The sequence below is a fragment of the Venturia canescens genome, chromosome 3 (genome assembly GCF_019457755.1).
Source record: "Venturia canescens isolate UGA chromosome 3, ASM1945775v1, whole genome shotgun sequence".
NCBI classification, from domain to species: domain Eukaryota; kingdom Metazoa; phylum Arthropoda; class Insecta; order Hymenoptera; family Ichneumonidae; genus Venturia; species Venturia canescens.
The window spans coordinates 24782804-24809061 of record NC_057423.1 but is presented as its reverse complement, the minus strand read 5'-3'; the positions used below and the strand labels follow the sequence as shown (position 1 = coordinate 24809061).

At 39.3% G+C, this 26258-nt stretch overlaps 1 protein-coding gene across 2 annotated transcripts in view; it reads left to right on the top strand.

Annotated features, from left to right (window-relative positions):
* The window catches only part of LOC122407783 (estradiol 17-beta-dehydrogenase 11-like), a 105445-nt gene extending 80719 nt beyond the window's left edge, over positions 1-24726 (top strand). For both annotated transcript variants that reach the window (XM_043414205.1, XM_043414204.1), the window contains exons 6-8: positions 23659-23741; positions 23821-23937; positions 24032-24726. In XM_043414205.1, coding sequence (XP_043270140.1) covers positions 23659-23741; positions 23821-23937; positions 24032-24140 — 309 coding nt within the window. In that variant the 3' untranslated portion in view covers positions 24141-24726. The remainder of the gene's footprint in view (positions 1-23658; positions 23742-23820; positions 23938-24031) is intronic.
* The last annotated feature ends 1532 nt before the right edge of the window (positions 24727-26258 follow it).

Below are 26258 nucleotides of genomic sequence, written 5' to 3'. Positions count from 1 at the left end.
AGTTAGTGAATAATAATATAAATAAGGCAAATCAGTTTATCAAAAATAGGTCTGGAAGTTGTGAGGAAAAATGTTCGTCAACCTGTAATGTCAAGATTTCTTTTTGCGATCTGAAATATTATGGTTGATAATTAATAAAACAAGAACACACGGAACTGTTAGTATATAATGTGAGAAACTCCAATCGCATAAATGTTTTCTAATTTATTTCTTGTGTCATCATTATTTTTGAATATTCCCATATCACGCTTCCTATTGAGTTTCGCTCTGCTCTTTCCGATCCTTATTTTGACTCCATCGGTTTGCAGCGGATCGATACATATTATTAATTGGTTGCCTAATATGTGTCCTATGATTTTCTACTATTTCTTCATGCTGATTGTGGTAACGTGATTCAAGAGGTTTCCAACTATATGATTATCAATTGCACATTTTGTACATCAGATTCTGAAAACAGTTTCTGGTCTTGATATAAGTGTAGTTATTCTTTTTCCACCTGGTCTGTCGAGTAATAAATTTTAAAACTTGTTCCAAAAAGTCTTTGAATGCTTTTTTTGCTGATAATATGAAAAGTTGAATCTTCGGAATGCGGTAGGCAAACACAAATATTGACAACAATACTTATGAAATAATGTGTATGATGAGTATTCCTATTCTGCAAACTGCAAATGTGGAATTATTGGTGAAAACATTCATTACGATAAGTCTACAGTTGCTCAGTTTTGGATGCGATTAAGTGTAATGCCTGCCAACATCAGGGAAACCAACAGAATTTCTGAATGTTATGTGCGCTATGTCATTTTAATGTAACATCATGACTTTTAACAACTTTTCACTATAATACTACAGATTTGAATCATTGAAATACAGCAAAAATCTGCAAACTATAAAATTTATATATTATACCATTCATTTTACTTTTTGACTCTCACTATAACATAAATATAAAGTGAAAAATTAATTAGAAAAATCTTCAGTTGCTCATTTATGAATGGATTTGAAATCGCTGTGCTCCAAGCTCATTGCGCAGATACATTGAATCGCAGCAGATACCTGCGAACTTTGAAATTTCTGTGAATAAGTATATGTGCTAAGTATCACCCTCTATCTTTGATTATGGTAATATGTAATGGAACTTTGTTCAGCAAGTTTTGAAGTGTTTCTTTTCAAATAGTATTGAAGTTTGTATTACCGCGGTATGGAGCGAACACCTTCAAACTTTCATATTTTTGTGTAGCAGCAGGTCAGTCAGTCATTTAAATTTTTTACACAACCGTAACATGTAATCTCAAAAATTCGTCACAAACGTCGTCAGCTTTTCTAAATTCCTAAATTTTCCTTTTTCTATTCTACTCTGAATTTTTTAATTTCTAAATTCATTTCTAAATTCTCCTGAAATTGTTTTCCTCCAAAACCAATGCCGGTACCTTAAACTTCTTTGAATTCCGTTGCTCTGTTGAAATAAGTACGCTCAGTTTTTTTTTGCTTCTTTGAGTTCTGACATGATAAATGTTTCCAGGTGCCTTTTTGCTGCTACTATCAAACTGTAGATAATTGGATCTCAGCGGCCACTTGCAAACTTTGGAAATATATTTCATCGGGGCACGTTTGAGATGAGACGAAAATGTATAGCTTCAGAATGCAAAAACGACATTTAGAAATGGCCTATTCTATTGGATTTGTTGAATCTTGAATTTGATCTATCTTTCCTCTTTTTCTTTCTTTTTTCTAACGTTATAAGCCGAAAATCATATCACGGCCCGCAAAACGCATTGCTCCATGCTCTTAAGTTCCCAATGGACAAAACATAATAGAAGACAAGGGGAAAAATCACCAAAGACCAAGAACAAACCTCTATCGAAATATTTACAGTACAATTTTTACGAAAAATAGGTCTTTTTTCGTAGAAACCAACGTTATAAACCGAAAATCATATCCCGGCCTCCAACCCGTTTTCGACCGTGCTCTTGGGTTCCTAATTGACAAAACATATTAGAGTACAAGGAAAAAAATCGCCAAAGTCCAAGAACAGACCTGTGACGAAATATTTCCACTACAATTTTGACGTAAAATAGGTTTTTTTTTCGTGGAAACCAAAGTTACAAGCCGAAAAACATATCTCGGCCTCTAACCCGCTTTCGACCGTGCTCTGTAGTTCCTATATAATTGACAAAACATATTAGAGTACGAAGAAAAAAATTGCCAAAGTCCACGGACAGACCTGTGACGAAATATTTTCAATACTATTTTGACGAAAATACGTCTTTTTTCGTGAAAACCAACGTTATAAGCCGAAAATCATAAATAATTCATAGAAAATTAAACTAAAATCCTATAGTCGACTGAACATAAATAAGGAACTTGTGAGAAAAAATACGTGTTGTCAAACCATAAACTTCCCCTAGGAAAAAAAAGGTTGGGACAAGTACATTGTTGGTCCCTCGTTTGCTGATAATTCCATCCATACAAAAAACTTTGAAAAAAATTATTTTTAAAAGTTGTAAAAAAATTATTTTATAAAAAAAACTACAGAACAATTCGAAAAACATTTCACAAATCTTGAAAAAACATTATGTTTAAAAAAAAATCAATCTGTATCTATTTTAAAAAGTGTCAAAAGAATCAAATAACAAGTAAAAAATAAAAAACCGAAAAATCGCGCTTGAAATTATTTTGGAAACCGATGCCTCATTCTTCTTATTTGATTCGAACAGCTAAATCAATTTAAAAAAATTCCATCTCATTTACGTTCAGCATTAAAATTTATTATATCAATTCGAGGCCAAGTATTTTCTAATCAATTGAAAAAAGTTACCATTTGAGTTACGTGCAGCACTAAAATTTATGATATCAATTGACGGATAAGTAATTTATGAGTAACTCTAAATTTTGACATTATTAAATTCGTCTAAGAAGCTTTTAAATCCAAAAAAATCACATGCAAGCTAGTCATTGCTTACTCTACGGTGGCAGAGATTTATAAGAAAATCGTTTCTTTTCAAACTTTCAGGAGCTGCTGATATTATTCACAATATTCAACGTCGATTGGATCGATACAAATTATGTTTAAATATGAGTTAAAAAAAGTACTTGTCCGGCCCATCACTATTCATTCAAATAAAAATCAATCATAAAAAAACGAAATTGTCCGGCAGCATCCGGACAATTTCCGGATGAAAATTTTGTGCATCAACATGTGTGCTGCAACAACTTTGCATCTCTGGGTATGATGATATGAATAGAAAAGAATGCTTCAAGAAGTCATTGGAAGCACATTTTTCACAAAACAATGTTGCATTCTTTTTATCTAATTCTAACAATTCCCCAAGTAACCCCAAGTAACCCGAGTAACCCCAACTAACCCCAAATAACCTCAAATAACCCCAAGTCACCGTAAGTAACGCCAACTAACCCCAACTACAACAACGACAAACAAGAAAATGGAAGGAAATCGTGTCGACAACACTATACCCCAAGCCAGCAGCCCCAATAGGGAGAATCTCGCAGGCGGCTCCTATCTGGTGCAAGCCCCGGTGGCCGCCTCCGGTCCTACGGATTTTGGGGAGGACCAAACACGAAAAAATCAATCGGCAAACCCGAAAAACAAAAAAAATGCAAACGCAGAGAAATCTACGGACGAACGCGAAGTTCTCAGCGAGCCATTAGCCTGGCACACGAACTCTCGGGACACGGCCATTGGTAGGGAAGATGGAATCCTAGAGGAACTTCAGGTTCTCCTGGCTGAAACCGTCAGAGTGATCAAGGTGAAACGAACAGTCCCTATGGAGGTAACGAAAAACGTGAAGGAGGCCGTAGCCCTGATTGCGGAAGCCATGGCGCACCGCAATGAAAGATGAGCAGCGGAAGCTTACTATCGTCGAGCTCAGGGAGCGCGAGGCTCTGCTACAGACCGTTACGCCTTGCACGCCGAGGAACAAGCGTCCGGCGGCCAGCCCGCCGTTTAACCCGGAAAGAGTGAGAAGAAGAAACCAACAGCCCCGGGCTCCCGTGGCAATGCTGTGCTGATAAAACCCGCTCAATGTCGATCCTATGCGGATCTACTTAAAGACATCAAGGCGAAGGTAAACCCTGAGCAGCACCAGACAGTCATCCGCTCCATACGCGAGACAAGGGATGGGGCCATCTTACTGAGGATGGACCGGGGGACGGAAAACTGTTCAACCTTCACGGACGCGATAAAGGCCGCGGTTGGGGAGCAAGGTGCGGTCAAGAGCCTCTCCCCGACACACACCATTGAGATCCGGGACATCGACTCCTCTACGAGCGAGGCCGATATCTTTGACGCCCTAGCGAGGGATCTCGGCGAGTCGGCGGACATAAAAAGAGTCGGCCTCTCAAAGACCGTTTTCCGAGGGCAACGCACAGCCTTCATTGATCTGGCTGGGAAGAGCGCGCAGAAAATGACCGCATGCGGGCGCATTAAGATTGGGTGGATTATCTGCCGAATCAGACAGCACGAAACCGTCCTAAGGTGCTACAGATGCCTCGGATACGGACACCAATCCAGCAGATGCACTGGCCCCGACCGTAGCAAACTATGCTACAAGTGCGGCGAGGCCGACCACAAAGCAGCGACGTGTAGTCGACCATCACATTGCTTCCTGTGCTCAGACGCCGGAGAACAAGGCCTCGACAGTGACCACCGTCCCGGAGGGGGGCGCTGCACGAGCTACCGGAAAGCGCTAAAAGGAGCATTTTCCAGCCAGAAATGACGACCTTCCTACAGTGCAACCTAGGGAGGGGGTGGACTGCGCAGGAACTACTACACCAGTTCATCTCTGAACGAGCCATAGACATATGCATCGTATCAGAGCAGTACACGAATTGGCCGAAAGCCTCCTGGCTTTCTGATGAGACGGGCACTGCAGCGATCTGGGCGGTTAATCTAGCGCTGTAACCACTAAGCAGCGGACGCGGCGACGGCTTCGTCTGGGTGAAGCTTCGGGATTTCACCTTGATGAGCTGCTACTTTTCCCCGAACCAAGGCATGACAATTTTCAAACGCCAATTTGCCGACCTGGAGGACTGCGTGAGGCACGTCGGCGGCGAGGTCATCGTTGCTGGCGACTTCAACGCTAAATCTGCAGAATGGGGTATGAGCTGGAGTGACACCAGAGGAAACGATCTCGCGGACATGGCTGCGCGGCTCGACCTGGTGACACTCAACACCGGAAGCACCACGACTTTCAGACGACCGGGCTGTTGGGAGTCAATACTCGACGTAACCTTCGCCTCACCAAATACTGCGGCAGGCATTCGGAACTGGAAGGTCCTGGAAGGGTACAACAATGCCAGTGACCACCAGTATATCGAATTCTCGACCGGCCACGCGACGTCCGGCGACGCAAACAGGGAGACCGCGCAAATCCGCTGGAACGACGGTAAGCTTAACGTACCCCAGCTCATCGCATTCTTTAAAAACCAGCCGAGACTGTATAACAACGAATCAGCCAGCACAAGAGCAGACGCTGAAAATCTTGTTAGCCAAACAATGACAACCATCGCTGCCGCCTACTATGCGTCTATGCCGCGTAGAAGCTCCCGCACGAAAAGACGTCCGAACTATTGGTGGAACGAGGAGATCAGCAACATGAGGAAAAGGAGCCTGGCGCTGCGGCGCAAGGTCGTCAGGGCTAACCGCAGACGGCAGATGGGCCAACCGGACATCCTCCTCGATGAATTCGATAAAGCCAAAAAGGGCCTCAAACGTTCAATTAAGGAAAGTAAAAGGCAGTGCTGGAAGAACCTGTGCGCTGATCTCGATAACGACCCATGGGGCAAAGCCTATCAGATCGCGATGAAAGGGTTAGGCAAGCAAGGCCGCGTGCCCGTCATGGAGCCGGCGACGATAGAAGGGATCATAGGCGATCTCTTCCCCCAGCACCCGCGGAGAGTTCCTAGAGAAGACCCGAGGGCCACCTGCACGCTGCCCTTTCCAATAAGAGAGCTTCAGGACGCCGCAAGATCTCTGAAACCGAAGAAGGCCCCTGGCCCGGACGGCATCCCCGTCAGTGTCATCAAGGCCATAGCCAAGGAACATCCTGAGCCGCTCCTCGCCATGTACAATGCCTGCCTCGCCACAGGCACCTTCAGCCGCCAATGGAAGCGACAACGACTAGTTCTCCTAGATAAAGGGAAGGGCCCACCAGTCACGGCATCCTCCTACAGGCCTCTCTGCTTGCTGGATGTTGCAGGTAAACTCCTAGAGAAGTTAATCAAGGGTCGTCTGAACGACGAGATTGATAAAGTCGGCGGACTCTCGGAGAACCAGCACGGCTTCCGGAAAAGGAGGTCGACTATCACTGCGATCGACCAGATCATAACCCACGTTCGAAGGGCCTGGGCCGGAACCTACCAATCCCGCAAAGTGTGTATTCTGCTGACCTTTGACGTCCGAAACGCGTTCAACTCCGTAGGATGGGAGGACATGCTGGACGCGTTAAAGACGGATTTCAACGTCGATCAATATGTCCTCAATATCGTAGACGATTATTTTCGGGATCGTACACTGTTGTACGAAACAACGGAGGGCACCAGAGCACTGGAGGTCACCGCTGGCGTGCCACAGGGGGCGGTTCTGGGCCCCGATCTCTGGAACGCACACTACAACGAACTGTTAGCCACGGACTTCATGCGTGATACCCACTTGGTCGGGTTCGCGGACGACATCGCCGGCGTGATCGTCGAAGAGAGCGCCGAGGACGCGCAGTGCAAGATAGGGCACCTTACAAGGAGGATAGGAACTTGGTTGGCCTACCACGGGCTCAAATTGGCGGCAAGCAAGACTGAGATGGTCTTGCTTACGAGGCAGCGACATTTTGAGAGACCCTTTGCGATTAGCGTCGGCGAGGCACGCTTCGCGGCGAAAAGGTCGGTCAGGTATCTCGGCCTTCAACTAGACGAGAAACTCACTTTCGGTGAACATATCCGAAGGATTGCAGACAAAGCAAGCGGCGCCGCGGTAAAGCTCTCAAGGGTTATGCTAAACGGCGTCGGCCCTCGGTACACTAAACGTAGGCTCCTACTAAGCACGATTCACTCCATTATGCTCTATAGCGCGGAAATCTGGGCAGAGCAACTGACCCGGGAGAAACATCGGCAAATACTGGCAGCAGTGCAGAGGCGCGCCGCCCTCTGAGTAGCCTGTGCATACCGCACGGTTTCGGAGGCGGCGGTCTTGGTCATAACCAAGGCGCCCCCCCATAGACCTCCTAGCGGTCAAGCGGAGGAGGCTCCACCAACTGTGCGAATCGGGGGCCCTGGACGGTGACTCCAGAGGGCTCGAGCGCACAAAAACCATCCAGGACTGGGAGCACAGGTGGTCAAACAGCAGCACCGGCAGATGGACTGCTAGACTCACCCCGGGGATAAGAGCGTGGATCAGCTGCGATCACGTTGAGACAAATTTCTACCTGACGCAGCTGCTTACTGGACATGGCGCTTTCAATGCGTACCTGCACCACATGGGTCTCTCAGACAGCCCGAACTGCAGCTACTGCCCGGACGAGGTAGACGACGCGGAACATACTTTCTTTCACTGCAACAGATGGGCGGAGGACCACAGCGCTGCAGCAGAATCCGCCGAAGAAGACATTAACCCTGAAAACTTGATACCCCTCATGGCCAGTTGTAAGGCAAAGCTGGACGGCATCATGAATTTCGCGGAGAAGGTGATCAAGGCAAAGAGGCTAGAACAGCAACAAAACGGAGCAGGCGCCTAGAGGCGCATCAAGGGGTTGTACCGAAGTAATGCGAGAGCGGTTTCCGGTGCAACCACCCTCACCGGCGTGAGGGGAGACAGTGCAATCCTTTTTAGTCAGTAAAAATCTGACACTACCAACAAACAACAACTTACGTTGGCGTCTTTTCGAAGATTTTTTAAACCTCTGAAGAAAAAAAAAACCCCAAGTAACCTTAAGTAACGCCAACTAACCTCAAGTAACCCCAACTAACCCCAAGTGACCCCGAGTAACTTCAGAGTAAACCCAAGTAACCCCAAGCAACCCCAAGTAACTTCAGAGTAAACCCAAGTAACCCCAAGTAACCCTAAGTAACCCCAACTAACCCCAACTAACCCCAACTAACCCCAAATAACCTCAAATATCCCCAAGTAACCCTAAGTAACCCCAACTAACCCCAACTAACCCCAAGTAACCCCAACTAATCCCAAATAACCCCAACTAACCCCAAGTAACCCCAAGTAACCCCAGAGTAACCCCAAGTTACCCCAAGTAACCCCAAACCTGCGAGTAAAACGAGCATGGCAATACGGACAAGTGGAAAAACGAATCACAACATAATTTTAACTTGAAGTTTTACGAGCAGGTTTTCAAATTGACTAGTACATTAACATTGTTCACCAAAAAACCAAATCATAATTTGCAGTAAACCTGCGAAAGATGTGACAATGGGCCGAACAAGTACTTTTAACTCATATTTAAACATAATTTGTATCGATCCAATCGACGTCGAATATTGTGAATAATATCAGCAGGTCCTGAAAGTCTGAAAAGAATCGATTTTCTTATAAATCTCTGCCACCGTAGAGTAAGCAATGACTAGCTTGCATGTGATTTTTTTGGATTTAAAAGCTTCTTAGACGAATTTAATAATGTCAAAATTTAGAGTTACTCATAAATTACTTGTCCGTCGATTGACATCATAAATTTTAGTGCTGCACGTAACTCAAATGGTAACTTGTTTCAATTGATTAGAAAATACTTGGCCTCGAATTGATATAATAAATTTTAATGCTGAACGTAAATGAGATGGAATTTTTTTAAATTGATTTAGCTGTTCGAATCAAATAAGAAGAATGAGGCATCGGTTTCCAAAATGATTTCAAGTGCGATTTTTCGGTTTTTTATTCTCTACTTGTTATTTGATTCTTTTGACACTTTTTAAAATAGATACAGATTAGTTTTTTTTTAAACATAATGTTTTTTCAAGATTTGTGAAATTTTTTTCGAATTGTTCTGTATTTTTTTTTATAAAATAATTTATTTACAATTTTTAAAAATAATTTTTTTCAAAGTTTTTTGTATGGATGGAATTATCAGCAAACGAGGGACCAACAATGTACTTGTCCCAACCTTTTTTTTCCTACGGGATTTATTATTACAAACCTAAACAATCACTACAAGCAATAAACGGCAATACGCCATGCGAAATAGCAATTTATTTAGGAAATAATCCCGAAAAATTGTCATGTAATCAACGAATTGTAAAACTCGAAAAAATATTAATAATCGCACTAGAAAAAGAAGGTAGATGGCTATTCGTAACCCCAAAACCCCAAAGCGTAAATTGTAAAAATAAATCTACAACACACGAAATAATCCACAATACAGGATTACTGGCTTTGGATGGAGAATGTTCCGCCACATCAATAAATTTTCAATTGTTATCTTTAAATGAACTACGACAACACGAATTTATAACATTTATACCACTATATAATCTAACAAATGCTATTGGAATGGTATACGCTAATCACTCAATTTTTAATTAGAGCGTACCATCAAAAATAATTACTGATCCACTGAAAACGAACAAATTAGGCGAACGAATTGAAATTCTTAAGCAAAAACTAGAAGAAGAACCGAATATTTGGGCACATCCTTATCACATAATTGGAAACTACTCTCTAAGTGCGATTAGCATGACTCTGATCATTATAATAATTATCATTTTAACAATTTTTAAGGCAAAGCATTGCCAAAGAATTCGATTAATACAATAAACTAATGATATCGAACTAACTAGCCCCGACTTTCGTGGCAAGACCAAAAATCCTAGAAGAACTCGCATCTAAATCTACTGATGACAAAATTTACATAACTAAGGCACGCCCAAAAAACAAAAATAATGCCACACAAAACGCTTCATTATAACCTAAACATAATCCTACTAAAAGTGGAAAAGGAATTAAAAAAGTAAAAACATTTTTAAGTTTCACACAAATTTGTTTATTTTAATTCCGTGCGAAAAGTAGCCGAAATAAATTTCGTCTCCCAAAGGGGGGAGGGATGTTGTGCCCGTACACTCATTAAAACAAATTAAGCACTCTCAGCGCAAACGCAGCAATGGTGAAATATCGATGCTCCCGAACGAGCGCATCGACCCTTGATGTCAACATCGAAACTTCCAGAAGTAAATCTAGGTTATATTCGCACGAGAAGGGGGAAACCCCCAAAATCTATAAAATTATCGACTAACCCAAAATTCGACAGTCTTTGACGAGAATTGTAACGATTGATCTCGAGGCAATAAAACCTCGAATTTGTAACTTCTTAAATAAACTTATTGTTAACTTGTTGTAAAAGTATCGAGTTGGAGTTCAGCTCTTTTGGCCTAAATCCCTTAAATACTCGTCCTTGATAACTCCTCCCTTCGCGACGGTCTTCGCGGACACAACAATAAAATAATTTGTTTCACAATTTAAAAAAAATTTTTTTTTCAAGTTTTTTTATGGATGGATTTATCAGCAAACGAGGGACCATCAATGTACTTGTCCCAACCTTTTTTTTCCTAGGGTAACCTGAACTAGCATGAAAGCAAATGATAATCTTTTAAGAATCATTCTAGAAACCTTTGCTGCTCTGTGACGCTTGCTAGAAAATTTTCCTGAAGAAGAGAGTGATTAGGGCTAAAAATGTACACGAATGAATTTCACAGGAACCTCAATTCATTCACTGTACTTGACTACGTTAGAAAATGATCTCATTTTTTTTTATTTCCAAAATTCTGAATTCCTACGATAAACGTAATTCATTCACTGTATATGTTACAATAGATCTCATATTTTTCGGCGTCTCAATATCTCAATACTTGGCGTGCCTTTTTTACTTTGAGAAGTTTAGTATATTACACACCTAGGGAGGGAAAGTAGACTACTTCAAACAGCGGGCAGAATTGTCACACATGCGCCGAAAGTTCAACTTTTCGAAATCGGAAGGTTGAATTTTCGGTGCATGTGTGGTGAAATAGTATATTAAACTACAAGGGCAGGAATTTCAAACTTCTGCCCGTGTGGTGTATACTATTTTTTTTTTACACCCGGTCGAAAGTAGGAAATGTTTTGATGCCTGCCCCGACATTTGCGGCACGAGCGAAGCGAGTGCTGCTGGTCGGAGAGGCAGGCATCAAAAAAACAAGATTAGCAAAGATTGTACTTCGCGCCTCTTCCGATAGATCACGTTCTAGTTCCCCCCTTCATGCCTCAAAATCACCACACGCTTCACAGCCATCTAGGACCTTTTTCTGTCCCTTGGCTGGTGATCCTGATACCTCATTCTTTTTTCGTGTGCCGAAAGAGCCACAGTCATTGCGGAGTCATCTGGAAAAGAGGATCAAGAAATGGGAAAAGTGGATCGCTGGAAAACGACGCCGGAAGAAACGAAAAAGTAAGTATACTTGATACGTGTTTTAGGTTAGGTGAACGCGTGGCAGAGAAAGGACGACGGGGTTTTGTACATTACGTAGACTCTAATCTACATAAGAAGGAGATATTTCTCCTGAATGTTGGCGTTCAAAAAAACTCCCCTCGTTTTTGTAGGCTCTAACCTAAAAAGCGAGCTCCTTTAATGAGCACGGTTCAGGAATTTCCTCTGACAGGAGTCACCAAGATGTCTGTTCGTTTCTTGAGCTCTAACCTAAAGAAACGAGTACGCTGTGCGTACATAAACCGAGAGTTTTTTCTCGAATAAAGATCGCCGAGATTGTCATTTCTTTTTTAGGCCCTAACCTAAAGAAGAAATTGAACGGACATGTACGGTGTGCGTACAGAAAGCCCGACACTTTTCTCGGACACTGTTGGTGGCATTCGCTTTGGGTCCTAACCTAAAACCGCGCTTGGCGCTTGTATACTATGAATGCCTCTGTTTAAAAAAAAAGAAAATTTATTAATGATGAATTTTCATTGAATAGAACACCATTATGATTCCGATTCTTCGGAAGAGGAGGCTAGTCGTATCAGGAGAAGAATGGAATGAGAGAGAGAGAGTCTGGGGGTCGTGCAGATAGTAGCAGCGTCGACGAAATACCAGGTGACAAAGCCAAAATTGCTGAGCTAAGAAATACTTCGAATGCTGCTCCTGAAGAGAATCAAAATTCAGAAAAGAATATCGAACCCCAAGTTTTAGAGATATTGGGGAAAAGAATTATCGAAGAGAGATGCCCGGATGAGGAGATAGAGAAGGAGATCGTCATTCGTCGGGAAGAGATAATACAGAAGGGTATCCCCGCGGAGGAACGGGATAGATTGATCAAAAAATACCCTCCTCCGCAGAATGCTCTATGCATCGACCCTCCGTTAATAAACCCTGAGGTTAAGGTTGTTTTGTCTGACGCTCTCATTAAGAGAGATGAAAGAATTTTTGCTAAACAAGTGAAAATTGCAACTTGCTTGGCGATCATGAGAAAGTTTTTCCAGGAAGTGATGAATGGTAAACAAGAGAGACTCGTATCTCTGGAACGTCTGAGCGATGCCGGGAGACTTCTCGCGGATCTCCAACACGACGAATCGTCGATAAGGAGAAATTTAATTTTGGCGAACCTGAGTACCTCTGTAAAAGATATTCTGGTTTCGTCGTCCTCAGATAGCTTCCTGTTCGAGAAAGATTTCGAGGAAAAAGTTAAAACCGCCAAGAGTTTGGAGAACACGTCTCGTGATCTCAAAATTGTCAAGGTCCCGCCAGCTTCGAAGACGTCAGAAAACCTCAAGTTCCCGCCTCATCGACCACCGGGGAAATTTGCTCAGCGATCGACGGTAACAGGCGGGAGAGAAAATTCACTCAAGTGTCAAAGGGCCACAACATCGAGACGGAGAGACATTCGTCGTCGGGACGAAGGGAGCCAAAGGGAGGGATATCGAGCACATCGCAGGCGTTGACGACAGAGGTGAGAAAGATAGCAGGCAACTTGCGATTTTTTCAGGAGGAATGGAAATCCATTACGTTAGATGAGCGAATATTGGGATAGATAGAGGGGCATAAAATACCCTTTCGGGAGGAACCTCAGCAGTCGTTCACGCCTCGTGAGAGGGTATTTTCCCTTGGAGAGGTTAATCACGTAAGAGCTTATTTTGACGTTAATTGAAAAAGGGGCGGTGGAAAAATGTAAACTCGTCTCGGGTCAATTTTTGTCACTTACTTTCACGGTCCCAAAAACGGATGGAGGTCATAGAATTATTCTTAATCTGAAGGGTTTGAATGAATTCGTGCGCATTGAACATTTTAAGCTCGAAGATCGACGTACAGCTGTTAATTTAGTACGAGAAGGGTGCTTTTTTTTAGCGACGATTGATCTAAGGGACGCATACTACGCAATCGTGTTAGCAGAATCCGATAGGATATATCTGAGATTTATGTTTGAGAATGAGCTGTATGAATTTACTTGCTTGCCCTTTGGTTTAGCTTCCGCGCCTTACGTTTTGACGAAATTGATGAAACCTGTTGTCGCCAATCTGCGAGGTAGAGGTTTTCTTTCTGTCGTCCATCTAGACGTCATTTTGATTATCGCTCAGTCTTTTTCGGAGTGTCAGGAGAATATTCGAATAACAAGCGCCTTGATCGAAGAGTTGGGATTTACAATCAATCTGGAAAAGTCTCAACTAATACCATCAAGAAGATGTAAATATCATAGGTTTTACTTCAATTTGGAACACATGTTTCTTGAATTGCCAAAGGCCAAGAAAGACCGAGTAAGACAATTAGCGCGGAGGTTTCAGTAAGTTGGAAAATGTAGAGTGCGAGAATTTGTCCAGTTCATCGGTACTGTGATATCTTGTTGTCCGGCACTCCCCTATGGGCTCTCCCACACCAAAGCCTTTGAAAGAGAACGGTTCTTAGCCGTGTTGAAAAATGGCAATAGATTGGACCAGTTTATGAGAATCCCTAAAAAACTTCAACCCGAATTTGAATGGTGGAAAAGAATTCTGGACTACCCTCATATGTCGTTAAGATCTTTAAGGTTTAATCTCGAAATTAAATGCGACACGTCTTTGTCAGGTTGGAGAGCTGTATGTGGGAATGAGAAATCCCACGGATTTTTGAATGCCGATGAAAAGAGATTACACATCAACATTTTGGAATTGACGCCAGCATTTGTTGCCTTAAGATGCTTTGCCAGTAACGAGAGAAATTGTGATATTCTCCTACGTATCGACAATACCACAGTAGTCCAGTCACCTTAGGCCATATTTTACGAAGTTCTATTCAAGAGATCTAGAGGTTAGCCAATTTTTTTATAGGTTGTTTGGACCTACAGGAATATAGCCCTGAATTTTCGAACAAATCCGACTTGCACTTTTGCAATAAAAAATTATTGAAAAAAAAAATCGAATTTTGTGACTTGGTGCTCAGGGAACGCATCTGATCGAAAAACTTAACACATGAAAGTTGTTCGGCATAACGTCCTCTATAAAAAAGGTCTTATACAAAAATGCGCTATCATTGTTAATTAAGCTAACTGCTTAATTAACAATGATAGCGCATTTTTGCTATTAACTATTGCAAATAAAGACAAAAAATCACAACTTTGTTTTTGCTGCTACAATCGTTTGTTTGTAGAGTAATCGGTTTGAAATTCATACAAGATGCAGAGAATTCAATGCCCAAGAGAATGGTGCCAGATTTATTAACCTGTGAGATATAGTTTAGCAACAATTTGCGATCTTCGAAAAAACTTTGACATCTCATAGAATTTGGAGATGAAGGCCTACAGCGTAGAAAAAAATCGAGGAGCTTCGTGTCACCGTGCACAAACTGTTTGGAAAAAATAAATGGTTTTTGTTGATAATAAATAGTGTTTTTTGACGTTTTAAAAATTTTGCTTATAAACAAATAGCAATTTTGGACAAAGTTACAAAGATATTCGGAAAAATCTTGGACTGTTCGATGCGTTTTTGGAAAACGAACAATTTAAAAAAAAAAAGTCGCAATATCTCTATTACAGACCGAGATATGAATATTTTTATATTTTTGCAAATATCTGTTGTTGATATTGAGATTTTTGCAAAAATCAAATTCGATAGCCTTCCGTAGGGTTCCGGCTATGAGATTCGATAAAATACTGACCTCCAACAGGGATTTTGTCATCACGGTTATCCGTGTAATCTACTCGATGGCGCGCGGTCGAGAGCGCGGCGACGGCCGCTCGCCCGGGCGTGGCAGTGGGGGTACCCCCTCGCGGCGGAAAAACGTTTCTAGGGGGTGAAATCATCCCTTGAAGTTGAGTCCTCCGAGGGGTACTTTTCAGGTTTCACCTATTTCCACTTGAGATAATCGAATGCACCCAAATGGATAATTACCTTAATGATAAACGATGAAAAATGCAACTGGTTTCACATCGGGGGGTTGCATAAGAAAAAAGTTATAGGGGTTGAAATTCACAAAATCGTTATAACAAAAAAACTATTGCACCTATCTCGATGAATTCAATTGCATTTTGAAGAGGGTAAAAAAATAGTAGATACGGGTTTTTGCGTTTTCCTCGCAAATCAAGTTAAGGGGGTGAACTACCCCTATGTATGTTTACGCTTAATCTCAATCAAACGGCAGTAATTCTTTTTTTTCTTGTTTCCTCTCCTCGTAATACGTTTTTTCTTCAAATTTACAACATCCACATATCAACAGATGGATGGATTTTTCCTGCAATTACATTTTCCTAACTGGTGAAAGTGATAGAACCCAAAGTATGCGTCCAATCTTAATGGTTTGTTTTTTATTTGAAGGCATGTTGAGACTCTTCTAGTTATACTTAAAAGATTCTATTCAAAATTTATTTAAACAATGGATTTTATCTACTTGAGCAAGGAAAATTGGAAAAAATCGAATTTTTCCGTTGAAAATTCTACCATTTTATGAATTCTTTATTTTTTGTAACTTTTTACGGTATTCATACGAATTACATCCATAGTTTAAAAGAATTCACTTATTTATTTTTTCCGCGAAAAATTATAGATTGGATAACTTTTACGAATAACAATTTTTTTTATTAGTTAATAATGAATAAACCACAAGATAAATTTAAAAATATGTATTTCTTATACTTTTCACAAAAATTTCGTAAATACTGACGTATTTTCATAGTTATCATATCTCCCCCCTCTACTTGACGGTGTTATTTCGGAGTCACCTCTGTCCGGTCTGTGACTCGCTCCCAAAATTAGATTTGAAATACGACGCAGAAGCAGTGATAAATCTGCGATCGCGGAATGTATTCACCACAGTCGGTTATTTTTATTTTACACAAAAGAAGTGCCTTACAATTCGAGACTATTTAAAACAAAGTTGCAAGTATTAATCAAAATGAAGATAAATCCTTTGAACGTTATTAGAATGCTTCTCGCAACTTTTGAAGTTATGCGTTTACCGGATTCGCCAGTGAATAACGATGCAATACAGTTGAAAGAAAACATTGAAAATATTTTGTTGACTGCAATGAACGAATACAGTGGTTTCGACATGGTAGAAGAAAATTCTTTGCATTTTGAAGAACCATTTAAGAATGGGCAGACGCCCTGCATGAACCAGAACTTCCGCCTGATACATGCACTCGTGATGACGAAGACTTATCTTACGAGTACAAATTAAGGGCCGTTGAATATTGGCGCAGCGGGAAGACAGGAAATTTAGGTTTGGGAAGTGTTAAACAAAAGTTCAAGAAAGTGCAATCTATACGACAGTTGCGGCGGTGGGCCCACAATTTGAACAAGGGGGGGACATACAAAGAAAAATTAGCACGAATTTGTGGATACACTTTGGAAAATTTCAAAGCTGCTGTGGATGCTGGTTTAATAGTGCACGATTCCGATTTTAAAAAATGGGCCTTGCATGCTCAAAAAGAAGTAGGGCATACTGATTTTCGTTTCAAAGCATCTCGTACGTGGATAAACTCATTCAAAGCAGCTCATCGTATCGTATCGAGAAAAATTAATAAATTCATTACATCCAAAACAATTGAAGATGGAAAAGTCTTGGAACAACAAAGTCAAAAATTTGTCTATGACGTAAAGCAAAATATTAGAACGTACGAATTGTCAAATACATTTAACGCAGATCAGAGTGGCTTCCAACTAGAAATGCATTCAGGAAGAACTTTAGCGATCGAAGGAGAAAAGCAAGTACAATGTCTTGTACAATCAGTCTCTTCTACGACTCACAGTTACACTATTCAGCCGACTATATCAGCTGACGGCAAGCTGCTATCTCCTCTATTTTTAGTTTTAAAAGAACCAACTGGCAAGATTGGTCCATTAGTGGAGAAAACGCTTTTCAGACCCGATAATGTGTACATAGAAGTATCCAAGTCTGGGAAGCTTACTTCAGGTATAAATTACATCCACTGTTTTTGTGTAAACATTTTTTCGATTGAAAAAATAATACGTTTTTCTATTTTCAGATCATTTTAAAATTTGGTTGGAGCATGTATTTTTCCCGAAAGTTGGCCCAAAATCATTATTACTGATTGATTCTTGGACTGGACACTGTACCCAAGCTGTACTTGATGTGAAACCTTCAAATAGAGATGTGAAAGTAATGATTATACCTAAAGGAACTACCGGAAAAATCCAACCCCTCGATGTTTTTGGATTCCGAATATGGAAAAATTTTGTTAGACATTTTTCTGATAATTGTCTTTTGATGAATTATGATATTAATTTGCATTTGAGGAACAATATCATAAAGCTGCAATCACTCGTTCATAACCAACTGTCGTCACCACGTTATATCGATCTTTTCAAATATTCTTGGTACAAAAGTGGTTACATAGAAGAAAAACCTGCGAATTTTGAGAATCCTGTAGATTTTGCATTTGGAGATTCCTGCAACTCACATTGTGAAGTTCCAGGATGCGAAAATGTTGCTATTGTTCGCTGTTCCTGGTGCAAAAAGTCGCTATGTTTTAAACACTTTTTCGATGATTATAATTACTGCAGTACTTACAACGGTTAATAGAGCACACCATTATATGTTCGCTTCTTTTTATCGCTATGGTGATTATTTTGTTAGACTGTTGACATATTATTAATAAAAGATATAAGCATATTGTACACTTTTTTTTACTCGACTATGTAGTTTTTCTATACGTCATCCCAAAACTTGGTCTTATCAACCGGAACGAATATGAGTATATGTGTAAACGCTTATCGTATACCTATGTTATTATCTCATTGCCAAATATAAATCGGTCAGAATTATCGATAAGTCAGATATAAATACTTTTCCATCTGAAGATTCACCTATAAATAAGTTGGCATTTAGATAAAATCGTTCATTGAATGTTATATCCGCAACATAGTTGTTGTAAATTTGAAGAAAAAACGTATTACGAGGAGAGGAAACAAGAAAAAAAAGAATTACTGCCGTTTGATTGAGATTAAACGTAAACATACATAGGGGTAGTTCACCCCCTTAACTTGATTTGCAAGGAAAACGCAAAAACCCGTATCTACTATTTTTTTACCCCCTTCAAAATGCAATTGAATTCATCGAGATAGGTGCAATAGTTTTTTTGTTATAACGATTTTGTGAATTTCAACCCCTATAACTTTTTTCTTATGCAACCCCCCGATGTGAAACCAGTTGCATTTTTCATCGTTTATCATTAAGGTAATTATCCATTTGGGTGCATTCGATTATCTCAAGTGGAAATGGGTGAAACCTGAAAAGTACCCCTCGGAGGTCTCAACTTCAAGCGATGATTTCACCCCCTAGAAACATTTTTCCGCCGATAAAAAAAAATACGTGTCTCTTAGATTTTGATGTAGAATAACATATTCAAGTTTCATTAAAATCGGAGGGGGACAGCGGAAAGACTTTCCTTGTTAGTTAACAAATTTGATAATTCCCCTTAGAATGGTCGTAGAACGATGTATTTTTTTTCATTTTGCGTGATTTTTTCTCGCGAACACGATGGTACCATTAAAAATCATGTCCGTCCCATAGGAGAGCCGCCACGATCGATTTTAAAAATTCCACATATAACCATGCTTTAAATTCAATTTACCGTTAACAGGAGCACTATTCAAGCAGCTGGTCAGAGTATAATGATGGCTATGTACGGAGCGCGTAATGGTGATCTTACGAATTATCAGGAATTCCGAAATATGTGTTTTACAAAATCGAGTCTTAAAAGTACATTCAATTTAAGTTCTCTTCCCCCAACTGCTGAGGCTTGTAATGAATATTCGCTTCGCACATTTCTACAAGTTTGCCAATGGCAAGGCGAATGTTCAAAGGACCCGATGCAGTGGGGTGGAAAAAACTACACATATTTTAGAACCAATCACATGTAGAAAAGATCCCATTACGTCGAATTTGTTGGAAATCATTTCTTGCTCGTGCGATAAGAGTGGCTGTATATCTTATTGTACGTGCAGGAAAATAGGATTACAATGTACGGTACTATGTAAAAAATGTAACGGCATGAGTTGTGCGAATACTGCCGAACACGAAATAATATTAAGCGATGATGAGGATGGAGAAGAAAATTTCCATTGTGAAGAAGCGATCGACGATGAAATAGAAATTGACTTGCCCGTTGTAACGGTGCCAATAAATGTAAAAGTATCCAATAGCGACGATGAGTATGAACCTGACGAGAAAAAAATCACAACGATGTGAACAACTATTCTTTCTTAATTTTTTTTCGTTCACATAAATAAACGAATTGTAATGAATGAAACAATGTTGAAGAAAATATTTATTCATGATACCCTATCCCATTAACGGTAAATTGAATTTAAAGCATGGTTATATGTGGAATTTTTAAAATCGATCGTGGCGGCTCTCCTATGGGACGGACATGATTTTTAATGGTACCATCGTGTTCGCGAGAAAAAATCACGCAAAATGAAAAAAAATACATGGTTCTACGACCATTCTAAGGGGAATTATCAAATTTGTTAACTAAGTCGCTCGAGCGGGGTTGCGGAGCGCGAGGGGGTACCCCCACTGCCGCGCCCGGGCGAGCGGCCGTCGCCGCGCTCTCGGCCGCGCGCCGTCGAGTAGATTACACGGATAACCGTGATGACAAAATCCCTGTTGGAGGTCAGTATTTTATCGAATCTCATAGCCGGAACCCTACGGAAGGCTATCCAATTTGATTTTTGCAAAAATCTCAATATCAACAACAGATATTTGCAAAGATATAAAAATATTCATATCTCGGTCTGTAATAGAGATATTGCGACTTTTTTTTTTTAAATTGTTCGTTTTCCAAAAACGCATCGAACAGTCCAAGATTTTTCCGAATATCTTTGTAACTTTGTCCAAAATTGCTATTTGTTTATAAGCAAAGTTTTTAAAACGTCAAAAAACACTATTTATTATCAACAAAAACGATTTATTTTTTTCAAACAGTTTGTGCACGATGACACGAAGCTCCTCGATTTTTTTCTACGCTGTAGGCCTTCATCGCCAAATTCTATGAGATGTCAAAGTTTTTTCGAAGATCGCAAATTGTTGCTAAACTACAGGGTGTCTCATTTTAATCTTACACCTGACTTTTCTCGGAAAATATTGCTCGAATCAAATATTGTGTGGAACAAAACTTTTAGGGGTTGAAGGGGGACGTTTGATAAAAATTGGTTTGTGGATCAAAAATTCAAAATGGCGGCGTTAGAATGGCCGACATGTTTTTTTCGAATGGAAACATAACTTTTTTTCATCACCAAAAAATTTTTCAGCGCAAAACCAACAACTTTTGTTGGAAAAATTTTTTGATTAAGTTCATATTTTTTAAGTGAGAACATCATTTTCAACTATTTTAGAGGTATCCAGGATGTACCGCGAAGAGATCTTTAACGTACCAAGTGCAAGTGCGTTTGCGTGTGCGTCTGCATATGCGTGCATACTTGGAGGTGCATGTGTGTGTGTTTTTTATTTTCATTTTATTTTTCAACTTTTTTTAAAAAGAGGGGCATGCAATGCCTTTATGCCCATAGGTACGAGCTCACAAGGATTAGGTCTCTGCGGTTCGTCACTACCGCAGTGTTTTTGGACTCCAAACCCTCCTTGTGAGTGTACTCTGATCCCTCCCTATAGATGTTCAAAGATCCCTCCATTCATGATTAAACATGCGTCCAAAAACACTGCGGTAGTGACGAACCGCAGAGACCTAATCCTATATTAATTCCTAATATTAAAAATAAAAAATACGTCAACTTATAGTATTCTCTGATGTACTGTAATTATTTGTCACAACCGACGTTAAATTTTTATTATTTTATTTTTCTTTTGCAACTTAACTGAAACAAACTCAAACTAAGTACGCATATCATCTAATCAAAACACCGAATATAACGCATAGACATATCATTACCAAAGACACGTGCCTGACGCAAGTGTTCTGGGTTTTACGAAACTCCCATCCGAGCACTACTGCCCTAAATTTCGGGGATTCATCGATTGATTACACAGATGTTTTTTTCCTTATAAGGATCGAAAAATAGAACTCTGAACACTTGTGCCCAAGGTAACGATAACAAACCCCACCTATTTGACCCAAATCTAGCCCTATAAAAAGGCCAAGATTTGCGGTACAACTTGCATTCCGTTCCGTACCTAGAGTCGCGTTTATACTGTTCGCAGTAGTTCGGTTGTCATTCGGTTAGCCGTCTTATACTTAACCTCTGGACGAACTCCAGGTCTTCCGTAGAAGAGAGCGAGTCGACTCCAGCAACGAAGGTGTTAAGGTATTTTGCTCCGATTCGAGACTTTAAATATTCCTCCAATCGCCTCGACTTGTGACTTAGAATATTTACGACCGATCGCGAAATCTAATAACGACCGCGCATCGACGAGTTGAAGACACTTCTCCGGTAACGTACCACGTATCATACCGAATCGTATCACTTATTGTAACTTACGCAATATCCAGAATACATAGAGAATCCTATATCCCTCTATCATATTCTGCAATTGTACTTTACTAACACCTTACGTTGTATCACGAACATATAGAGAATCCTAGATCTCTCTATCATGTTCTACTACTGTATTTTACTAAAAATCTATTTTCATTAAAGAGTGTATAAGGAATCCTAGATCTCTTTGTCTACGACTTTTAATACCTTTCCTCAATCGCAACTAGACAAAAGCAAGACTTCTCGAGGTCTCTCAGCGTGCGCCCACGATACTCAAACGAGTATATCTATATAATAACGCTCTGCGTATACATGCTGAATGGAAAAGTCTATGGGACATAGCGTTTGCCGCTCGACGCTCAAACACCCGAACCTTTCCTTCACGCCCCTCCGGACGTGACATATTCAATTATTAAAGAAAGAAATTTTGAAAATTTTCGAAAACAATTGGAAACGCTATCGCTCCTGTAAAGCGACTCGTCATAACATAAATGTACTTGTCTTAGAGTCGCTGCCGCGACTCTAGATATGATCAAAAGAGCAGCAGGTTGGACCGAATCATCGAAAACTTTTGCGCGGTTCTACGATCTGCCAATTGTGTCAGAAGACTCGACCTTCGCAAAAGCTGTATTAAATATGAAATAATTCTCTATTTTAATTTTTAGTTTTCTATAATATTGGTCATATCATGAGTAGACAAATAACTCATTTTATTTTCGTTTAAGTAATTTAAAAAAAAAAGAAAAAAAGAAAAAGAAATATTGTATTTCCAAGATATCCAACAACTAGTAAATATCAGAATAAGGCAGAATCAATAAAAGTTTAATTTACCATAATTCCAATTTTGAAATACTTGCCGTGAATAACTGTAAACATCTACAACGTGATCTATCGAAAGAGGCGCGAAATACAATTATACGATCAAACGAACTTACCTGTAAGGAAGTTCCATCGTAATTGTGTAAGTCGCCTCTTCCGATAGATCACTACCCCTCAGATCCGGTTCGGTAGTCCGGACGATCCCATATCATTGAATAATGATTACCCAAGGGCACGGCAACACTTTGAAGTCATAAGGTATCAGGGTCACCAGCCAAGGGTCAGAAAAAGTTCCTAGATGGCTGTGAAGCGTGTGGTGATTTTGGGGCATGAAGGGGGGGAACAACGTGATCTATCGGAAGAAGCGACTCATACAATTACGATCGAACTTCCTTACACCCGAACTTACCACCCGAAAAATCGTGCTTAATTATATCTTTCACATTTAGTGTGTACTCCAAAATCATTCCATCATTTTTTGACTTATTCTTTATAATTCCAGGGAATAAAATAAGTGTTTTTCAGTGTTAGCTTTTAACTACGTTTCAGCTTTATTTGTTTTCATTCAATGATTGTTACTATCTTTAACATCCCGGCATTTCATTTTGTTTACATTTCTCAAAGAATGAGAAATGAAAAAAAATCGTTATATTCGAATATATAAAATCGCGACGGAGATAGGTTTAGCTTTTTTACAATACTTAGTTTTAATATGCTACCGCAGCTTCTAATTTTTTAGTATCGGTTCGACGGTTTTATTATAATGACTTCGGATCAATTTATTTTCAGTACAATTCAGAAACATCACTTGAGGAATGATCCTTTCACTCCTTTAATAATTTTCTCTTTATTCTTCTTGCAGTCAATGAAGATTCAACGCATATTTGGATTTTACTCATCATTGTTACAATTCACTAAATATCATTTGAATTTTTTCCATTTGATAGACTAATGGATATGATGGGATTCACATGACTCTCGTGTGTCCATATTTCATAAACACGGGGATGTTCAATGGTGTTCGGCCTCGGTAAATATTAGCTTAAACATTATATAAAATTAAATCTCAGCTAACAGTTTCTCATTCCGAATTATTTGACATTTCGTAGATTAATGCCAATGTTAGAGCCTGATTACGTTGCGAGACAGATAGTTGATGGAATACTGACCAATCAAGTAAATGTAACTTTACCGATATCCACGAAATTCTTCATGCCCTTGAAATGGTAAGTTCAACCTTGTTGATGAAAGCAGTTTTTAAAACATAATTATTTATCCGGTCTTTTAAGGTTTTTGAATTATTTAAAAATTTAATTTCAGCTTACTACCAGCAAAATTGTGTTGGGCTCTGATGTATAAAATAATCCAAGGACCACAATCTATGATGATGCTGACAGAACGTAAAGAACGTGAGACAAGTAAAGCTTGAATTACAAATGGACCTCACAAATATTCAATACTTGTCTATTCGATGAGGAACATACTCATTCGAAGCCAGTTTAGGAAATAGTATGGTATTCGGCTCATGTTGGTTGGTCACTTCATTCTTTTATCGTACAATGGCGCTCCCTTCAAATTAAAATTACCGTAGTATCTCATTGACAAGTTAGTACTTTTTTTCAAGAGCTAAGAATAAATCTGATTGTTGGAAATTTTATTTACTTTTAAATTAAAACCTGCTGAACCGATTGCAACTAACTTTCATAAGATCAAAGGCATCATTCAAACCAAGTCTGTTGTTTTATGAAATTTTGACATTTCGTTTTTCATGGAAACGGGACTACAGAGCTCAAATGTATTCTTTAATTTCAAAATTAAAGCCTCAGGCCATCCTAGAATTTTCGAAAAATCGACTTTTTTTATTTCAAATGGTCACTTGGGATTTTAAAAATGATGTCCCAAAATATTATGGCCTGGAGAGACCTCTAAATACTCATTTTTTGAATTTTATTTATATATAGTAATTGTACTATATAATTGTTTCAATAATATCTATATCTGTTTCAATAATACTATATAATTGTTTCAATAATATCAGCCGTGTACCTGCCTTAATCCTCTAAATTCCCTGCTCTCTAGTGCTCACAAGAATAACCCACTCTGGATGGCGCGTGCGCGTGTGTGTGTATGTATTAGAGTGATAAAAAAAAAATTTTTCCCCGGTCCTATCATCTCAAAAGTTTCTAGACGGTATTATAAAAATTCTATGAGACGCACAATGTACTTCCGTTTTTCCATATAAATAACACGTAAATATTTTTTTATACGTTTTCTTCAAATAAAGCTATTGAAAATTTTTTCCCACAATTTTGATAAATATGTTTTTGTAAAAAATTAAATTTTCTATAGAAAGGTTCTGATGTGATTTTCTTGTAAATCTAATGGGTGAATCGTTATCAGACTTTGAATACAAGCAACTCAGATCTAATCATGAATCATTCAAGAACGCATTTTCGATTCCACTGGATCTTATTTTATAATTTGTATATTCCCATTGTTTATTATAAAATTTTATCGTTCAAATAAAGTGTTCCACGTTCCAATAAATGTGTTCCAATGAAATTTACCACGTTACAGTTTATTCGATAAAAATGTGGTATTATTCTACGAAATGTGAATATATCGCGGTTGCATTTTCGAATATTTTGAAATATTTAGCTTTTGTAATTTGCCGGTTCGCGACATTTATCGAATGTGGTGAAAAAAATCCGAAAGACGGGGAAAAAGGTGCGGTTTTTAGTATGCAATTCAAATAAATAAGTTTCAAAATTGTACTATTTTTATTTGTAATAAACAAATTTTCATTGTCTTTATTTCACTATGTTCGAATTTTTATTTTGTATTTCTCCACGTTCGTTGTTTCTATCTCGTTGCATCATGATATCAGTATACGAATGTTAAATTATCCAAAATCACGAGTAAATTTGAAAAATAATGATAGATTATGTCTTCCATTTTTATCTCGAATTATTGTTTCGAAATTAACGATATTCTGGACGGATTTGGTTTGTGATCCTGATTTTGTAATAATAACAAAAAATTAAGTGTGATTCAACTATTTCAAATATAACGCTTTTTATTCTATACGAACTTTAATTTATATCGATGCCTCTTGGATTCATACTTAAACAATAGCATTTGTTAGCTATATTTGACCTATATAACACCGGCACACAAAAAAGAAGTGGTCAACACCGTGAACCGGTACCCGTCAATCTCTACGAATTTTAGCCCGCTGAATCCAAGTCCGGGGTCAGATTTGCCAATACAACTCCGAAATTTTGAGTAAATTTGTAAAAACCGCAAAAATGACGTAAATTCACTATTAAAAGCATGATAAACGTAGTCTTCGATCTTATTAGGGAATGTTTTCTATGTAATTTGATGCACTGAATCTGAATCTCAAGTCAGATTGGGTGATATATTCCCAAAACGTTTAGTAAATTCGAAAAAACCGCAAAAATAGCGGGAAATTGAAATTAAAAAAATGATAAAAGTTATCTTCCATCTTAATTGGGTGTGTTTTTTTATGTTATTTGATGTGCTG